Below are 18,155 nucleotides of genomic sequence, written 5' to 3' on the forward strand. Positions count from 1 at the left end.
TAATTTAAACAATTAAAAACGCCCTTATCACTATCCCAGTACCTTCACTCTAACAAGAGATATTTTCAGCAGGAAATAAACCACACAATAGTGAGGCTTCTCTAAATCCCACCTCCCTAGAGCTGTGGTCTGGGAACTGCACAGAATGCTCGGCACGGTTTAAAGAACACATTCATTACATACAGAAAGCACAGAAAACAAAAAGTAAACGGTTAGCAGTTCAAATTCAGCACATGCATGTGAGTGTTTGCCACTTAAACCAACCCGAATGCTCTCTCCTTAAATTCAAAATAAGGGACAGTGATCCAAGAACAAAATTCTTGGCAGATAAACTTCAACACCACTAACGCAAAACATCACTTTTATTTCTTTTTAAAACTGAACATTGTTGGGTTTTGGTGGATTGGTTCAGTGTTTAAAAAAAAACAAAACAAAACAAAACTGTGGGTGGTTTGGGCTTTCTTTTTAACTAATCTTGTTCTCTAGGACCTTTGTTTAAACTTCAGCGACCGATTCTAAGGCAGAAAATACATCACAGTTTCAATTGGAATTTTAATGGCAATCTAACATTTTTAAGCATATAAATGTGTGGGTACACAAGTTCACACCAGACAATCTTTTTATAACTACAGAAACCTTTCCACTTTATTGCACAGCAATGTAAGGTTTCTATCAGTTTTCTAATAGGTAAAATTGATGTTTTGAGAAATCCTGTAAAAGCTGTGTCATCCAGCACAGCCAGCAATTCTGAGCAGGTGAGGTGCACATTTCTCTATTCAACCCCAACTAAATTAAGTAAATAATTGAGCTACCTGATGTTCCCCAAGCACTGTCTCTCCACTGATCTCCCAGAAATATCCCTTTTGGTCCATCTTTGCTGGAATCATCAGATTCCCAAAACTTTTTACCCGGCAACAGCTGCTGCAATTAAAGAAAAAGAAACAAAAAACAAAGCATGATTAAAATAAGTATAAAATGCAAACATAAACCATAAGCGTTTCCTTTTTAAACATGAATCAATCATTAAACACAAACCAATACATGCTTTATAATCAAAATATTTATATACTCTAGGGTGAAAGCCACACAGCAATGGAGATAATGAGTCAATCTCTGCAATCCTCTTACATTCTTAACGTTTTATGAACCCCACACACGCAAGCACGCACACACAATTTACACTCGCCAGCCTCTCAGCACAAGAGCTACTTGGAAGGAAAAAGTTAGCAGGAACAACCATTCTGATCAGAACATCAGCATCACTTCCACCTGAGCTTGGAGAACACCCCAAACTGCCCAGTACCTCCACCACAAATTCCTGCCTTCAAACACCACAGTTCTGGTGCCAGCAGAGACAGAACGGCTCAAGAGGTGCCAAGGGCTCTCGCTTCTCGCTTATTTAATGACTGCTGAGGGCTCTCCATGCGATGAAAGTTATTTGTAAACACTAATAAGAGTGAACAGTTCTGGGCCATCGCACACGCCGCGCATGTGTTGTTGAAAAGAATAAGGTTACGCACTTACTGAGAGCGAGACAGAAAGTCATCCCTGCCTTGAATGAATCCAAGGAAGATTGGTCTGAAGTCCATGAGATGACAGAAAGAACACTGTGCCCTGTGTAACCAGCCTTAGGTTGAAAACACCAGCTTCTACAAGGAAAAGCCTCCCGTGTGCATCTACATATGGCAAGGGGAATTCCCAGCCCTGCTTAAGTGCCTTAGATGGCAGGCTTACAATATCCAAATTCAATTTTCAGGCTGAACAAGATGTATTCAGACAGGGAACAACAGCACATTCACAGCAAATTAACACAAGAAATGAGCTGAAGTTGGAATAAAACTAAAGGAGCTGGAAGATTAACAAGTACTTAATTATCATAGAACAAACAAGAACCATCAGATCAGTTGATTCTCCTCTGTATCAGAAGTGTTGAGAACTCTACTCTCCATCAGTAGATGGGCACATCTCAGGCTCTGGCCTAACAGAGTGAATAGGCTGTGGGATGGAGATGAAGTGAGCACAAAGCATTTCAGAGCTCACAGTGCATTCCGGTTGAAGACAGGCAACCAGAGAAGTTGTGCTCACCACTCACTTTGAACTAACAGATCTGTTTGCTCAGAAATGTATCGCAAGGCAGGTCTGCATATACGAGATTAAACCCAAGGGTAGATTTGGATACTGGGCCAATTACACAGAAAGCCAGTGTTATGATGAAAGCAACATAAATTTCACCCCACTCCTGAAAAGCAGAATTCCTTCCAAATTCTAAAAACCTAAAACCTAGCCCATGACAAGTAAGACAGCAGTTAGAGTCAGCTATTTAACTAACCCTGTTGACTAAAAATAATCCTGCTTTCACGTAGAGATCAGTAGAGAATAAGATCAATCCACAACTGAAACACAGCAGTTGCCTACAAGGGGAAATAAATAAATGAGTGCAATCTCTTTGGGAAACAGCTGGTACAGGCACAAGATGGAGGCAGGCAGGGCATGTGGGCAGCGCTGCTGTTTCAGGACGCTCAGTCGCACCACAGGCTGGGTGCAGCCATGCAGGTTTTCCAGCAGTGGAATCCCACTCCTCGGTTTGTGGTCGCTGCTGGCTGTGAACCCCAAGCAAGCACTGGCAGGAGGGCACTTCCAGACAAACTGAAATGTTTATGCATACACCTGCACATTGTCTATACAAGCACACAGGGATGTAACACAAAGCAAACCTCACCTACAGAGGCTGAATCAACAGCTCAGACTGAAACAACACAGGCCAGAGTCTAGGATGACATATGCCAGGAACACCAGGAGCTCCAGCAGAGAAGCTGCCACTCCTGAACCAGCTGACATCTTCCTGTGAGGCTGAGGACAGCATGCATGTGCGTGTGTGCTCTTTACTGCCACACAGCCAACCAAAACTTATTTACTGATGAATGCTGCTCAATTAAACTGCAGTTGTTCTTCTACTGAAAGCATAAACTTGTATACCTTACTTCCCCATCCTAACCTCCTCTTCCAACTTCAGTAATCTTCCTCCTACTAATTACAAATCAAAAAAGGGTCAGATTAGTTTTCAAACTAAGGACAAGATGCACTTCTCTACTCAACCATGACACAGTGCTCCCCGAAGTCCTTCAGCATTTGTGCACTTGGATCCTATCTGGATGTACGGACCCCAGTAGCTGGGCTGTACCCAGGATGGGTGAAAGAGCTTACACACAGTGTCAGGGACACACAGGACCTGAATCCACCCCACTTTACAGCACTTACTACAGCTGCAGAGTCAGAATCACAGAACAGTTTGGGTTGGAAGGGATCTTCAAAGATCGCCAGCCCTGCTGTCATGGGCACAGACAACTTTTCAGTATCTTTCACACTGCCCGAGACAGCTTTTCAGTATCTTTCACACTGCCCGGACCAACCAGGCCTTGAACACCTAAAGAGATGTGGCGTTCTGCGGACAACCTGTGTCAACGCCTCCCCACCCACACTGTAAAGAACTTCTTCCTTGTGTCCAAGAAGTCTCCCTTTAGCGCAAGGACAAAAACCAAAAACATCCTTTCTCTACAAACAAATGTTTGTAGAGTATCAGAACCTTTCAGCATAGAAATGCTCAGCTTTTGGTTTCCCTGGTTCCACAGCTGGCACACCACCCATGCCTACAACCTCCCCATCTCCTACAGGGTCTAGCTCAGTGACACCATTTAACCTCCTTTCTTCTCTACAAGAATTCCATTCTTATCTAGATCTTTTTCAGCAGCAAGTCATTGCCACCCAAATTTCTCCAAAAGGTTAAAGGTTTGAAGAAAGCATTTTAATCTGAGTGCTAAGCTACCTGTGGGGTTTTATTGTTCTCTCAGTAGAGGCAAGACAAGTCTCAACTTGTTCCTTCACCTCTCAAACTACCAAGTGGCAAACACTATGTTTGCCCCAGCTGCTCCCTCTCCGCAACCAGAAGAACCATCCTGAGATACCAGCACGTCACTCACTGTTTTGAGACGTGTCAGTGACTTCAGGATTTATCACAGCAGCGTATACACAGCGTAGGACTGCTTGGGGTTCTCCCAGCTGAGTGATAAAAGCAGGGAGGAAAACTTGCACTGCCCTCCCCTTCTATATAATCCAAAAATAACTGCAGACAACTGCAAGGACGGTTCATCAGCAAAACCCATTCCACCACACACAGCCTAACCTGTTCCTCCATCTGCGCCTAAGGGGGGGAAGTTAAGGAGCTGAAAGCCAAGTCAGTGTTCTCTGGTATTTATAAACAAAACACACAAAGGTGTTACGAATTTTTTTAGGCTTCTGTCATTCCCATATTTCATAAAATGCAGCTTTTTCACTTCTGCTGCTGCCTCAGCAAAAATAACTGCTCTCCTCTCATTTGATTTCAAGGAACTTCGAAGAAAGCAGCAATATGGACCAATTAATCAAAATATCAGCTGCAATCAAACCCTTCTAATTACCTTTGACACTACCTCACAGTGCAGAAGGATACAATCAGTTCTGCAGTCCCACCCCAACTAAAGCACAACAAGGGGCATGGGCTTGCAGAAAGAGGGCAGGAAAGAAGTGAGCAGAAGAGAGCATTTTCTGTTCAAGGAAAGAGGAACCTATAGTTCACAGAAAAATGAAATTCCTTTCATGAGCTCCTGAGTTTCCAAAGTGTTAATAAGTTTTCCTGATACACACACGAAAGGAACAAGGAATTCTAAACTTAAGAAATTTAGTTTTACTTTAAGGTAAAATGCAAAATGGAACTTAAGCAAAAAAAATGAAAAAAAATCAAGTATAATGCAACCCTAACATGAAATTTGCATCTGTGAACTAGCACAGAAAAGGGCAGCGGGGAGCCCAGCAGCTGCCTGGTCAGCACAGACCCAGCAATGAGTAGTCACAACATCTTTAAAGCAATCCCACAACCATCACAGAATTACAGAATGGTTTGGGTTGGAAGGGACCTCAAAGCCCACCCAGTTCCACGCCCTGCCATGGACAGGGACACCTCCCACTGGATCAGGGTGATCAAAGCCTCATCCAACCTGGCCTTGAACCCCTCCAGGGACGGGGCAGCCACCACTGCTCTGGGCAACCTGGGCCAGGGCCTCCTCACCCTCACAGCAAAACATTTCTCCCTGTGATCTCGCCTCAATCTCCCCTCTTCCCGCTGAAAATCATTCCACTTATTCCTATCCCTGCACTACCTCATCAAGAGTCCCTCCCAGTACTGGAAGCTGCTCTAAGGTCTCCCAGGAGCCTTCTCTGGGCTGAACAACCCCAACTCTCTCAGCCTGTCCTCGTACGGGAGGCGCTCCAGCCCTCGAATCATCTCCATGGCCTCCTCTGGATTCACTCCAACAGATCCCTGTCCTTCCCATGCTGAGGTCTCCAGAACTGAACACAGTCAATTTGGAGGAAGCACAGGTAAATGTCCAGTAGTCACTACCGAGGAAATCTCCTGCAGGTAACACAGTTGTCTCCCACCTTGGTATCAGTACTTGGAGGTACTTGCTTTCTCACACAATATGAATGGTGGCAACAAAAAGAGATTTTTCATTTCCACCATTTTAAAATTTCCAACACATTTCCACACCAGCAGAATGCACCCCAGTGATGCCGTGCTTCGACACGCAACAGCAGGCAGAGGTACCTCTCTGACACGTCCCAGGTGCCAGAGCACGTGTACCCCTCAAAGCCCCTTTTGCAAAGGGTAATCATTCGCAGGTCTGTCCTGCGAGCTGCCCAGAGACCTTACCGTGAGCAGCCTGTGAATCCAGCTGACGTGGGTCAGGAGGGAAGGGGAGAAGCCCTCAGCCCACCTGCAAACACCTTCAGCCACTGCACGAGCAAAGATACCTGCAACTAGCATGGCCAACACAAGCGGGCTGCGTCTCACAGAACATTTTCAAATCTCAACTATAACCAAATTATGCACTAAAGGCGTGGGAAGGGACACGGACAGACATGAGGCGCCAGGTTCTGACCCAATTCATATAAAGTTGCATAAATCAAGCACACACTCCTACCAGAGATAGGACAAATGAACACACATTCATATGAGGTGCCCATGAACCACAGCAATGAGCTTTGTTATTAAGTGAAATACAGAATAAGCTGTTATTTGTACTCTGGTTGCTCACTTAAATATTTCAGTCCTCCTGCCCATACAAACAGGGTCACTACCACAACAGACAGTGAAACCATTTCCCTTGGCTGAAGGGTGACATGAGATAATTTCACCTTTAATATTTCACCTACACTCAACTCCTTTCTTAAGGGTCAAACCACATCCATTTACCAAAAAGTTTCTGAAGAATTGCACCCCAACACCTTCATACAGTTCTGCACTGAATGACACAGAAGGATTAGGAACGATTCTACCCCTCCCTATCTGGTGCGCACACACCCTCACGGCACAAACAGCCACAACTCTATCCCCTATCATTTTCATCTTTTGCCCCAAAGTTTCTAACTGGAAGCTCTGTACCACAAGCAGAAAGAAACAGAACATGAATGTTTGTTCTATATATTATCCTGGATGTATCTACAGGTATTGGGGAGGGAAACAACAAAGGACGATATCGACAGATGGCAATGGGGGTCCCTGTCCTGTGAAATACTGCTCCAACCACAACTAATAGGTTAGGAAGCAGGAATCATCTGCACTGAATTATGCAACAGGCTGCCAAGATGACAAATTTTTCCTCAGGGAAAGGCGTCAGTTGCAATAAGAAAAAAAACAACCTACTGATTTATTTTAAGTGACTATCATCCAATTCTTCAGGTTGGCAATTAAAAAAAGACAACACGGCTATGTAGAACAAGTTTATTTGCTCCCTGGTTTTATTAAAATTGACCCTATCTAGTATGAAAATAATCCTTGTAAGCCCTCTTAGGGAGGACTTAGAGTTAGGCCAATATTCAATTTAGCGGAGCGGAGAGGAGGGGTGAAGATGCCCTATACCAACAACAGCAATCCTACAACCAACAAGAACAGAGCCTGCGCATATAGAGCCCGCTGAGAAGAGATTATGAATTAGACAAATTAAGTGAACTGATCCCCTTCAGACAAGGCAAATATTAAGATAAAAGAAGCCATCTGTGCAGTTGGAGAACTCAGTTTATCTGCAGCAACAGGTAGGAGAGGGCAGAGCGTGTATTTACAAGTCACAGTTGGGCAGCACCGCAGGTTTACAAATACTGCGATATTATCTACCCTAAAAATATGTTGTCATCTTAAACCCAAACAAGATAGGGAGGCTGAGCATACAAGGAGTGATCCGAGCTGCAGCGCCGGCAGCGGGACAGCCACCACAAGGACGGCTGGTGCTCTTGTCCCAAGGAGGCTCAGAGGGTTGAACTGGCTCTCAGTAGGGTCCAATAGCACCAAAACAGGGGCAGGATCATGAGACTGGGAACAGAGTTTTAGAGGATTTGTTTTGGGTTTTTTTTACTTGGTTTTCATTTGGATTTTTTTCAACCCAGATACAAAAATATCCAGGCCCAGAGTCACGACCACTCTGCTCTAAAAAAAAACCACTGGTCACTGGCGAGGCAGGGCCTCATGCAGGACTGATCCCAGTACAGCAAAGGGACAAACAGAGACTGTGAATCACTGCACCTCACAGACCCAGAGGTCCAAGAGCCCTGCTACAGCTAAGCACAGGGGTTGTAGCAATTCTGAGACCTACACTGGACTCGACACTAAAAACTGCCTATAACAGCCACAGTGGGCAATATTTAAATGCTCATCAGATTAAGAGAAATTATGGTAAGAAATATTTTCCACTTCAAGTATAGGTTGAGATCCACCTTTAACTCCAATACTCATACTTCACAATTTTTGGTCCAATCCTTTCCATTTTTTAAGTGAAACACCTACCAGTTGCCCGATGTCTTTCTGTTCCATCCTCCCCCCATCCGCCTGGATTAAGTTCCAGCCAGCTGCTCATCCAGCTCCTTGATTCTCAATGCAGGTTTATTTTGCAGCACAACCCCCACCAAACCGAGAATGCTGTGCAGTTCAAAATGCATGTAAGGCACTGATGACAGCCACCACCTTGCAGTCTCTCTGCATTGACCACCACCCCAAAAAACACCGCACAAATATTCAATGTTGCAAAGCTACAGATAAAAGGGATTTAAGAAAGAATAGCAGACACCCAGCTTCCCTATCTTGAAGGCCAAGAAAGGAGGAGAACTGGCAAGGCTTGGGTTCAGCCCCAGTATCACTGCTGTGCAATCACAGACCCTGACAGCACATGCAGAGTCCCACATTCCGGTCTGTGTGCTAACACAGCACAACTGCCTGGCCCCTACAAGCGACTTCAATTGCTCTACACCATGGCGTTTTATTACTTTCCAGCTCAACATCTGCTGAGCAGGGGAGTTTGATACAAAACTAGCGAAGATTGCATTATTATGTGGCTCATAGTAAGGTTCCTTATTGACTTCCTTCGTCACGGTCAAACTGAGAACCTCTTTTAGAAGGCAACAGACAACATTATCAACCACATTCACTATCAACCACCCAAACCTCTTCCAGTTTAGAGTGGCGCAAAAGGGATTCCGTAGTTCTTCTTTCCAACCTCACACTTGAGAAAGGACTGCACTTCCACATGCACAGACGTTTAGGGAGGCAGAAGGCAGGCTGCAGGGGGCAGGGTGGGATTTTGAAGATGGGAACAGCCACAAGGCAGATGAAACTTGTGGGGGGCTTAACTATTCTTAGTTTTCCCAGACTGAGGTATCTGTTCATCACCAAATACTCTCCATCCTGTTATCAAAATGCAGCTAAGAGATTCAGTTGTTTGACAGCATCCTTTAAAAAACAGTTCTGATGACTTCAGAGGCACAAACAAAACACTAAAATTATGACAATGTTGCTTACCCAGGAGCAAGAAAACAAGATCAGAAGACACACTAAATGCATAAACACCCTTTTCCTCTTCTTTCTCCTCTAAGTTTTTTCCTATCAACTCAGAACATATTATTGATGCTTCCTGCAGGGAAGGCTCAGAAGACACAAGATCAAGAAATACAAATCAAATTCATCTTTCCCTCCTTTATTTCAGACTTAAATTTTTTCTCATTACTCCAACTTTCTCCATGAGTTTCCTTCACACCCCAGGAGCAGAGGAGGGCAGGAAACCATTAGTGCCTTGCTAAGGCTTCTGAACAACAGACAGGGTACGCTGCACAAAATCAAAGGCCACAGTTGAAGAACACTGTCTTGACAGCCAATACGCATACAGAATCACAGAATGGTTTGGGTTGGAAGGACCTTTACGAAGGACCTTTACGGGTCATCCAGTCCAACCTCCCTGCAGTGAGCAGGGAGACATCCTGCAGGGATCTCAGTTTACACAGTTCCTTAAACCACCCAGCTGGATGTATGTTGAAATACCTTAGGAAATACAGAGAAAATTCAATGGCGAGAGAAAGAAACTGGGGGACTGAGGGAGAAAACCCCCAAGAGAAACAAGAAACGGTGTCTTAGCTTAAAGAAAAAGGTGAGATGTCACTTTTCCTGGAAAAATCTGCACACTCCGGTACATGGGAAAGACCAGTGACAAAAGGACACCAAAGATTTCTGCGTAACAGTCACAAGAAGAGGGGGGTGCAGCGGGAAGTGATTCATCACTGGAAGGCAAACCTCACATCCTCCAAAAACCCAAATCCAAATGCACTTCTCTCAAGAAAGGAGTAAATAAACCAAGAGTTGGTAGAAGTGTGCACACTTAGGAATGCCTTCAAGGGTTCAAGCTAACATGACCTAATGCCACAATAAGTACAGAACACGTGCTGCTCTGACTCTTAGCCTGCATGCTCTATATCTGAACATGAATGTCTTGCCCAAGAGAGGTGGTAAAAAAATATCACAGAACATCCACACCCCTGTCATTCTGCTGTCACGCTTCATACAGAGGCACATCAGCTGGTTTCCAGCAGCTTTAGATGGATTTTTAATGTCACGTTTTCTCCTTTGTAAATCATTCTCTACTCTCAGTCAGCAATCTCGGTGCAGGTTAACATAATCTAGAGAAACAGAGATCTGCGTATCAAATACTGTCAAATTAAAATGCAACTGAGTATTACAATCTTCCAGAGGAGGAAGGAAGGGAGGGGAGAAGCTGCACTGCAGGCACCACAAATTTCCTAAGGTCCTTCACCTAAGAGAGGGCACTTTCTCACAAATCCCACCATGCAACGCTCATATAGTTTCCTCATCTATCCAAAACCATAGTTTTAGGGTTCTAGGGGATATATTTTTTCTGGCTCAGGAACTGGGTAACAGAGTTAGTATGGACTAAACATGGGGAAAATAAACTGGTCCAAATCTCACAGACAGGAACTCTCCTAAACAACACACCTGGACCAAGCTGACCTGCTGCATATCGATATCTTCCTACAATACATTCCCTCACGATGAAAGTGGGGAGGCACTGGCACAGGTTGCCAAGAGAAGTCAAGGCTGCCCCATCCCTGGAAGTGCTGAAGGCCACATTGGATGGGGCTTTGAGCAGCCTGGTCCAGTGGGAGGTGTCCCTGCCCACGGAAGGAGGTTGGAAGTGGATGGGTTTTGGGGTCCCTTCCAACCCAAACTATTCTATGACTCTGTAAGACATGATATTCTCATGTCTCCTCTTCCACAGCCTCTGAAAGGACAAACTACAAAGGAAAAGGGAATGAAGAAAGGAAAAGAAGCAGTTACATACAACTTTCATAAATCTAACACAGCCTACTACAGTAACTTACTACTCTTTCCAGCCATCTTAAAACCAGGTAAAAATCTCTTTTCAAAAGAAAACCAGTAGCCACCTCCCCTAAACCTGCCACCTCCTTACTGTGCTGCGAGATTAAAATAGCTCCCAACGGTTTCCTATAAAGTTAGAGCGGAAGGGCACATTAGCTGACAGCTCCTGCTCAGTCCTTTGACCTGTCCGAAGCACTTATCGCTTCTGCAACCCTGGATTATGTTCCCCAGCTACTTTACACGTTAAACATGGTCCTGTGCTTCATGACAAGAGCCAAAAGGTGGCCAGGAGTGGAAACAGAGCAGCAGACAATGACAGATGACCAAACCCACAATATTATGGGGTCTGAGATCACTGGATCCCAAAATAACCACACTACAAGTACTGTAACACTTGTCACAAGACACATTTCTAACTGTTCCTTTAAAACCACGATGTTACTGTTTGATGATACAACAGGCAGAGGGCTTTGCCATTATTCCTGAGAGGTGTTCTAGCCTGACAGGTTATGCTGTTGGAAGTGCGCATGCAGACGTGCACAGACACACACTCTTCACAGCCAGACACACACACACACACATACACTCTACACAGCGAGACACACACACCCTCCCCCAAGTTCAGAACCATCCCAGCAGCCTCAATACCTGTTATTTACTCTCCTCCTCACCCCAAACACACAGATTTTTTCCACAGGCCTTTCACTTACCTCTCCCATAGCTCGTCCTTCCAGCGCAAGTGCTTGAAAATCATGATTCAGCTCATCCATGGAACGCACCTATTTGTAGATGGGTAAGAAAAATACATGAGCAAGTGCTTGCATTTGGGCTTTTCTTAATGATAATCATAGGTCACAGCAATTTTTCTGTTACAGACTGAGCACTACATTCCACATTACAGCACATAACAAGGATATTGAGCTCCAAAAGCTGACTTACCTTTAAGACTCCCAAAGCTAAAACATTTATAGTGTCAGATTTATACGCACACAAAAAAAAGCAAAACTAGCAATTACTTTTAAGACAAACAGTCTAACAACAACTGCCTTTACTAACTGTATCGCAGAGACTAATATTTCACAGCAAGCTGCACAATTTCAAGCACAGGAGTTGATGTATAAGTAAGCGTGCCGGCATCATTTCCTTTCAGGTGAAAATCAAGTAAACATTCTTACATACAACAGTAAGATTTATATTCAAGTTACTCCGATATGAAAGGAAAAAAAACACAGCACAAAGGTCAATTAAATTAAATAGCACCATTTGAAATGGGGGCAGGGAATAAAGAAAGGAGAGTGAGCAACGCCTAAAGACCAGTTGCCAATTTTAGTTACTGTACCCACAGCATCTCAAAGTGGAAATCCAGAAGCACGGACCAGGGTGCAAAACACCCTAAGAAAACCTCTGATGGGGTAACAGCCTTTTCATCACTCCCAGTGTGCAGGATGGCAGTCACGCAGCTCTGGGGCTGTGCTGGGAGCCCCACAACCTGCCAGCTAAGAAAGGGAAGGGCAACGGTGCGGTTCTTCCAGACCCACACAGGGCAGGGCCTGGGCACTGTGGGAGCAATGGGACAGTCCTGAGAGGTGACTTGCCGGCCTTGCTGACCTGCAGGACCAGCATCCATACATTCACTTGGGCAGTTGTGTCATCCTCTCTTTCTACTTGGATCACGATTTGATGGAAATTGATTCAATTAGAACAGAAATTAAGCAGCAACTCAAAACTGTTAGCTAAATAAGTCAGGTATGTTGAAAACACAAGAAAACACTTCTGGCTTTCATTCCCAAACCTCATCCCAAACCTCATTCCCAATCCTCATCCGGAGCTGCATCCCTACAGATGCAGCTTGAGCACCTATGCAGAAAAAAATAGAAAAACCTAACTGTGGACTTGAAGACAAGGTACAGAGGTTCAGCCACGTGCTAGGATTCAGATTAAATGGCTGCCCTCCTCTGATAACACACCTGTATCAAATAGCACCTATTACACAGCCACAAATACATGGCACATAGGCACACCACCACCTCCTCCTACTCAAGTGTTTACATAACCCCACAGTCCAATAAACTCAATACACCTTCCTGCTTGAGCAGGGCTAACAGTTTATGAAACACTTATGAGTAATCCACACACTCCGTCCACTGCGGTCCTTCAAAGGCTCTTTGCAGGATGCTCAAGAAGAGTACGCAGTGTCTGGTCATGTCAGCACCGAAGACTGAGTAGACAGTTTGGATGCAGCCTCCTCCAGGCCAAGGGAAGGAGGTCAGTCATACTGAGTGCGTGATTTACATCATGAAAAAGTGAAAACTGGTGTAGATACTAAAGCACCACCCTGCCAGTGACCAGAGCTGTAAGCAATTACACCACGTTCACTACCTCAGTCCTGACTTCTGATCCTCCCACCATGACTTCCAACAGAATCAAGTCAGGACTTTGTTGTGATTATGCTTACTTTCTATTATAATACAATAATGATTTCTATTCTAAGACTTCATCCAAGACTATCAGATGTAGAGAAAGCACCATAGATGACCTCTAGCAGTCCCCTCCAGTCTGAATTCTTCTACTCCTCTGTGGTAACACTACTTTGCAAAAGATTACAGAATCAAGAATCACAGAATCACCGGGTTGGAAAGGACCCACTGGATCATCGAGTCCAACCATTCCTAACACTCCCTAAACCATGTCCCCAGGCACTTCATCCACCCGTTCCTTAAACACCTCCAGGGAAGGCGACTGGACCACCTCCCTGGGCAGCATTCCCTCTTGTCCTGTCCCCTGTCACTTGGGAGAAGAGGCCAGCTCCCTCCTCTCCACAACCTCCTTTTAGGTAGTTGTAGAGAGTAATAAGGTCTCCCCTCAGCCTCCTCTTCTCCAGGCTAAACAACCCCAGCTCTCTCAGCCGCTCCTCATAAGACTTGTTCTCCAGCCCCCTCACCAGCTTCGTTGCTCTTCTCTGGACATGCTCCAGAGACTCCAGAGACTTCTTGTGGTGAGGGGCCCAGAACTCAACACAGTATTCGATGTGCAGTCTCACCAGTGCCGAGTACAGAGGAAGAATCACCTCCCTGGACCTGCTGGTGACCCCATTTCTGATACAAGCCAAGATGCTGTTGGCCTTCTTGGCCACCTGGGCACACTGCTGGCTCATGTTCAGTCGGCTGTCAACCAGCACCCCCAGGTCCTTCTCTTCCGTGCAGCTCTCCAGCCACTCTTCCCCCAGTCTGTAGCACTGCATAGGGTTGTTGTGCCCCAAGTGCAGGACCCGGCATTTGGTCTTGTTAAATCTCATGCCATTGGTCTCGGCCCAGCGGTCCAGCCTGTTCAGATCCCTTTGCAGAGCCTCCCTACCCTCCAGCAGATCCACACTTCCTCTCAGCTTAGTGTCATCTGCAAACTTGCTGAGGGAGCACTCAATGCCTTCATCCAGGTCATTGATAAAGACATTGAACAGAGCTGGACCCAGTACTGAGCCCTGAGGAACTCCACTTGTAACTGGCCTCCAGCTGGAGTTAACTCCATTGACCACCACTCTCTGGGCCCGGCCATCCAACCAGTTTTCAACCCAGGAGAGTGTGCGCCTGTCCAGGCCAGAGGCTGACAGTTTCTGCAGCAGAATGCTGTGAGAAACTGTGTCAAAGGCTTTACTGAAGTCCAAGAAGACTACATCCACAGCCTTTCCCCCATCCAGTAGTTGAGTGATTTTGTCATAGAAGGTGATCAGGTTAGTTTGGCAAGATCTGCCTTTTGTAAACCCACGCTGACTGGGCCTGATCACCCAGTTCTCTTGCATGTGCTTCATGATAGCACTCAAGATTACCTGTTCCATGACTTTCCCCGGCACTGAGGTGAGACTGACAGGCCTGTAGTTCCCCGGATCCTCTCTGCAACCCTTCTTGTAGATGGACACAACATTAGCCAGCCTCCAGTCTAGTGGAACTTCCCCAGTCAGCCAGGACCGCTGGAAGATGATGGATAGGGGTTTGGAAAGGACATCCGCCAGCTCCTTCAACACTCTTGGGTGGATCCCATCTGGCCCCATAGACTTTTGGGAGTCTAGCTGGGCAAGCAAGTCTCTAACCGCCTCCTCTTGGATCATGGGAGCCTCATTCTGCCCCTCTAACTCTTGCGTTTGTAAACAGAAGGAACAACTTTCTTTGCTATTAAAGACTGAGGCGAAGAAGGCATTAAGTACCTCAGCCTTGTCCTTATCCCCTGTCACTGTTATTCCTTCTGCATCCAATAGAGACTGGATATTCACCCTCGTCCTCCTTTTCCTGTTAATGTATTTGTAGAAAGACTTTTTGTTGTCTTTCACAGATTTAGCCAATTTGATTTCTAGTTGGGCCTTGGCCCTCCTGATTTTTTCCCTGCACGATCTCACTTCGTCCCTGTAGTCCACCCAAGATGCCTGTCCTTTCCTCCAAAGCACATAGAGCTTCTTCTTATTATTGACACATCTTGAGATCTCCCTGCTCCACCAAGCTGGCTTTTCCCCCCACCGGCTCCTTTTCCGAAACACAGGGATGGCTTGCTCTTGAGCTGCCAGGATTTCATTTTTCAAGAGCGCTCAACCCTCGTGGGCTCCCTTGCCCTGAAGGACTGTTTCCCATGGGACTTTGCTAACCAAGTAACATATTGTTAAATTATTAGTAACATATTGTTAAATTATCTAATACCTATTTATGGAATTTGCAAATCCTCTATGGCCAGTCACTCAGAATCACAGTTTAAAAATAAGGTATCCTCTATCACCATATCTCAGTTCAAAGTTATTTTCAGTTGTGCCTCAGTCTTGCCACCTCCTGCAGTGACACTTACCACATCAACCAAGAACACATGGTGAAAACAGGACTCCACCTTCCACAAACTACAGCAGCAGGCAACACCAAAGGCCTGCTGATCTGCCAGCTCCAGCGCTGATCTGTCAGCTAAGATATCTCAGTTGCCTCACATGAGACAGAAGTTAATGGGACCAAATTCTTCCATGAAGCACTTCAAGCTGAACTCATGGAAAATGCTGCAGCCCACAGACTTGTTAAGCCACAAAGCTGAACAGGAGCAAATTATTCTTTCAGTGAGACATCTGAAGAGCAGAAAACTACACAAAAAGATTCAGTAGGTGATGTTCATTATGATGTTCATTGCTATGGCAATGCCCCAGCAAACCACAGATGCAGCCACAGTGGCACTGATCCAGGAGTTGCAGTGTTGTGGAGCAAAGCTGCCTGATGTCATTCCCCTAGCTTCACCAAACCAACGGCACTCCCAAAAGGTGGATGTCGTGCTATGGGAACCTCAAAACAAAGCTACCAGAAAGATATAATCATCACGTTCCTACCATAAATCAGAAGGATATTAAGAGACATTTGTACATTGTTTTGGTCATACCCCAGCCCTATCAACTCCCAGCTGCCAGGCTGAGCCCCCCTCGCAGCCTTACCAACATCCCTGGCGAAAGTCCCATGCAGAGCATGCAGGCCGTTTTGGAACCAGAACAAACTCCTCTTCTCAGCCTCTCTCTTCTGTCACCCTTTTTTATGGCAGTCCAGCACATTACATGGTCACTCTTAATCCACTAAATGTTTCTAAAAATGCTAGAATCACATTTTATTTGCTCACATTAGATGCACGAGCATTTTCACAGATGTCTTATTCAAGCATTTGTCGTGAGTAGAAAAAAAATGTTACCATCTTGCTAACCCAATGACAGCAGCGCACACACATGAAGTACCCCCATGCATGAGGCCATGTTGCCATGCTGCCCTGAATTCTTGGTGGAGAGGCTAGAGCTGGTGTCACTATTAACAACACCACCTGCAACACAGTCAAAGCCTTCCATACAAGTTTTCATGCCCCTTCACCAGAAATCACAACAATTTAGCAATCCTCATTTCTCCAGAAGATACAGTCCAGGAAGAACATACAGCTCTTCTCAGTGTTGAACATTTGCCCGTTTCCAATGTGGAGAAGCACGTTTGTCTTCAGAGTACACCATGATAATTGATTACTACAGAAGTGACACAGAGACCAAGATAAAAAGAGTGGTAAAGGGCAAAAAGCAGGATAAACATGAAAGCAAAGTGCACTCAAGCTGTTTCATACCTGGCTGATTTAATTGGACACCTCACAGTGCTATTATTTTCACTCCTCTCTCAAGGGTCTGAAGGACGCTGTCCTTCCAATGTGTCTTGGTTTGCACATAACCATTCTAGCCTCCTCTACTTGAATGATGCACAGTGGAAACAGGCTACCTCCCTCTCCTCTCCAAATACACTTTGCTCCAGTGACTATCAGAAGCAAAACCCATAATACTGGCTTCTCTGTCTGCTAACAGAGTCAGGTCAGGTAATGGAGAAAAGTTAGTCATTTCAGATATGTAAGTCATACCGCTACTCAACTCTCTCTCACCAATCCTAACAATTAAAAATAAAATGATTTTTTTAACACAGGTCTTTGTGCCAGGCTTTTGGGCCCTGTCTGCTCAAACTGAATTACCAACACTTCGGTCCTTTCTCTCAGTCACATCACTCCTTTATCTCCACTGATTGTTGTTATCTGTTTGCAATACAGGCTAGTTCATTATTGACTTGTCAGACTGTGCCCAGAAAGTCCTCTTCTCATGTCCCCACCTCTATCGTATGAAACAGAAATTACCTCTTCACCTCCTTTTCTTACACAATTTGCACAAACATCAGAAGGTTCCTTCATTTCATTCAAAAGAAGAACAGCTTCCTAAACATACAGTCAAACTCAGGTCTTCCTACACCTCAGCATTCCAAATGGCAGGCAATACTCTGAGATAGTAATTAATATTGATGGCCGACTACCTCACCGAGATCTAGTCCCATTAGCTATCACTGACCTGTAACGCACAGACACAGAGAGCAGAGTAACAATGGTGCAAACATTAGAAACAAGGAGGCCCACAGAGAAAGAACTTCTTCACAGATGAGCGCTAACGTCAATGAGATTTGATTACCAGAAAAATCTGGTTCACCACTGAGCCAGAGTTTTGAAAGAAAGCCAGAAGACAGCGCCAAGATAAATTGGCCGCAACAAGGAAGAGATGCCCTGACATCTGGATACAACATGACAACCTGGTTCCTTAGAGGAAGAGGTGATCTCAAGAAACACCAGGAATCATGCAAAGAGAGGTCAGCTGTATTCCCAATTGCTTCATAAGTGATGCAACAAAACCTGACTCCTGCTCTCAGCCAACAGCATCCCTCAGTTGCCTTGCCTTCCTTTTCAGCCTCTGCAAAGCAAAACACAAAGCTCTCACACTCGTCAACTACAGAGCAGACCTCCACACCTTCCTATCAAGGACTCGCTCTTTCTGATAGCGCAGACAACTAGCCGGCTTGCTTTGGAAGCCTACTTAGCAAAATTCATGCTCTGTACATCA

General features: G+C 45.2%; 1 protein-coding gene across 7 annotated transcripts in view; it reads right to left on the minus strand.

Annotated features, from left to right (window-relative positions):
• The window catches only part of PUM1 (pumilio RNA binding family member 1), a 79,723-nt gene that overhangs the window by 46,105 nt on the left and 15,463 nt on the right, over positions 1-18,155 (minus strand). For 5 of the 7 annotated variants that reach the window (XM_054086180.1, XM_054086179.1, XM_054086178.1 and 2 more), the window contains exons 3-4: positions 11,455-11,523; positions 813-921 (exon numbers count right to left, since the gene is read on the minus strand). In XM_054086180.1, the coding sequence (XP_053942155.1) occupies positions 813-921; positions 11,455-11,523 (178 nt within the window). The remainder of the gene's footprint in view (positions 1-812; positions 922-11,454; positions 11,524-18,155) is intronic. The other 2 variants (XM_054086181.1, XM_054086176.1) reach the window with 1 other exon arrangement.

Source organism: Cuculus canorus, chromosome 22 (genome assembly GCF_017976375.1).
Source record: "Cuculus canorus isolate bCucCan1 chromosome 22, bCucCan1.pri, whole genome shotgun sequence".
NCBI lineage: Eukaryota > Metazoa > Chordata > Aves > Cuculiformes > Cuculidae > Cuculus > Cuculus canorus.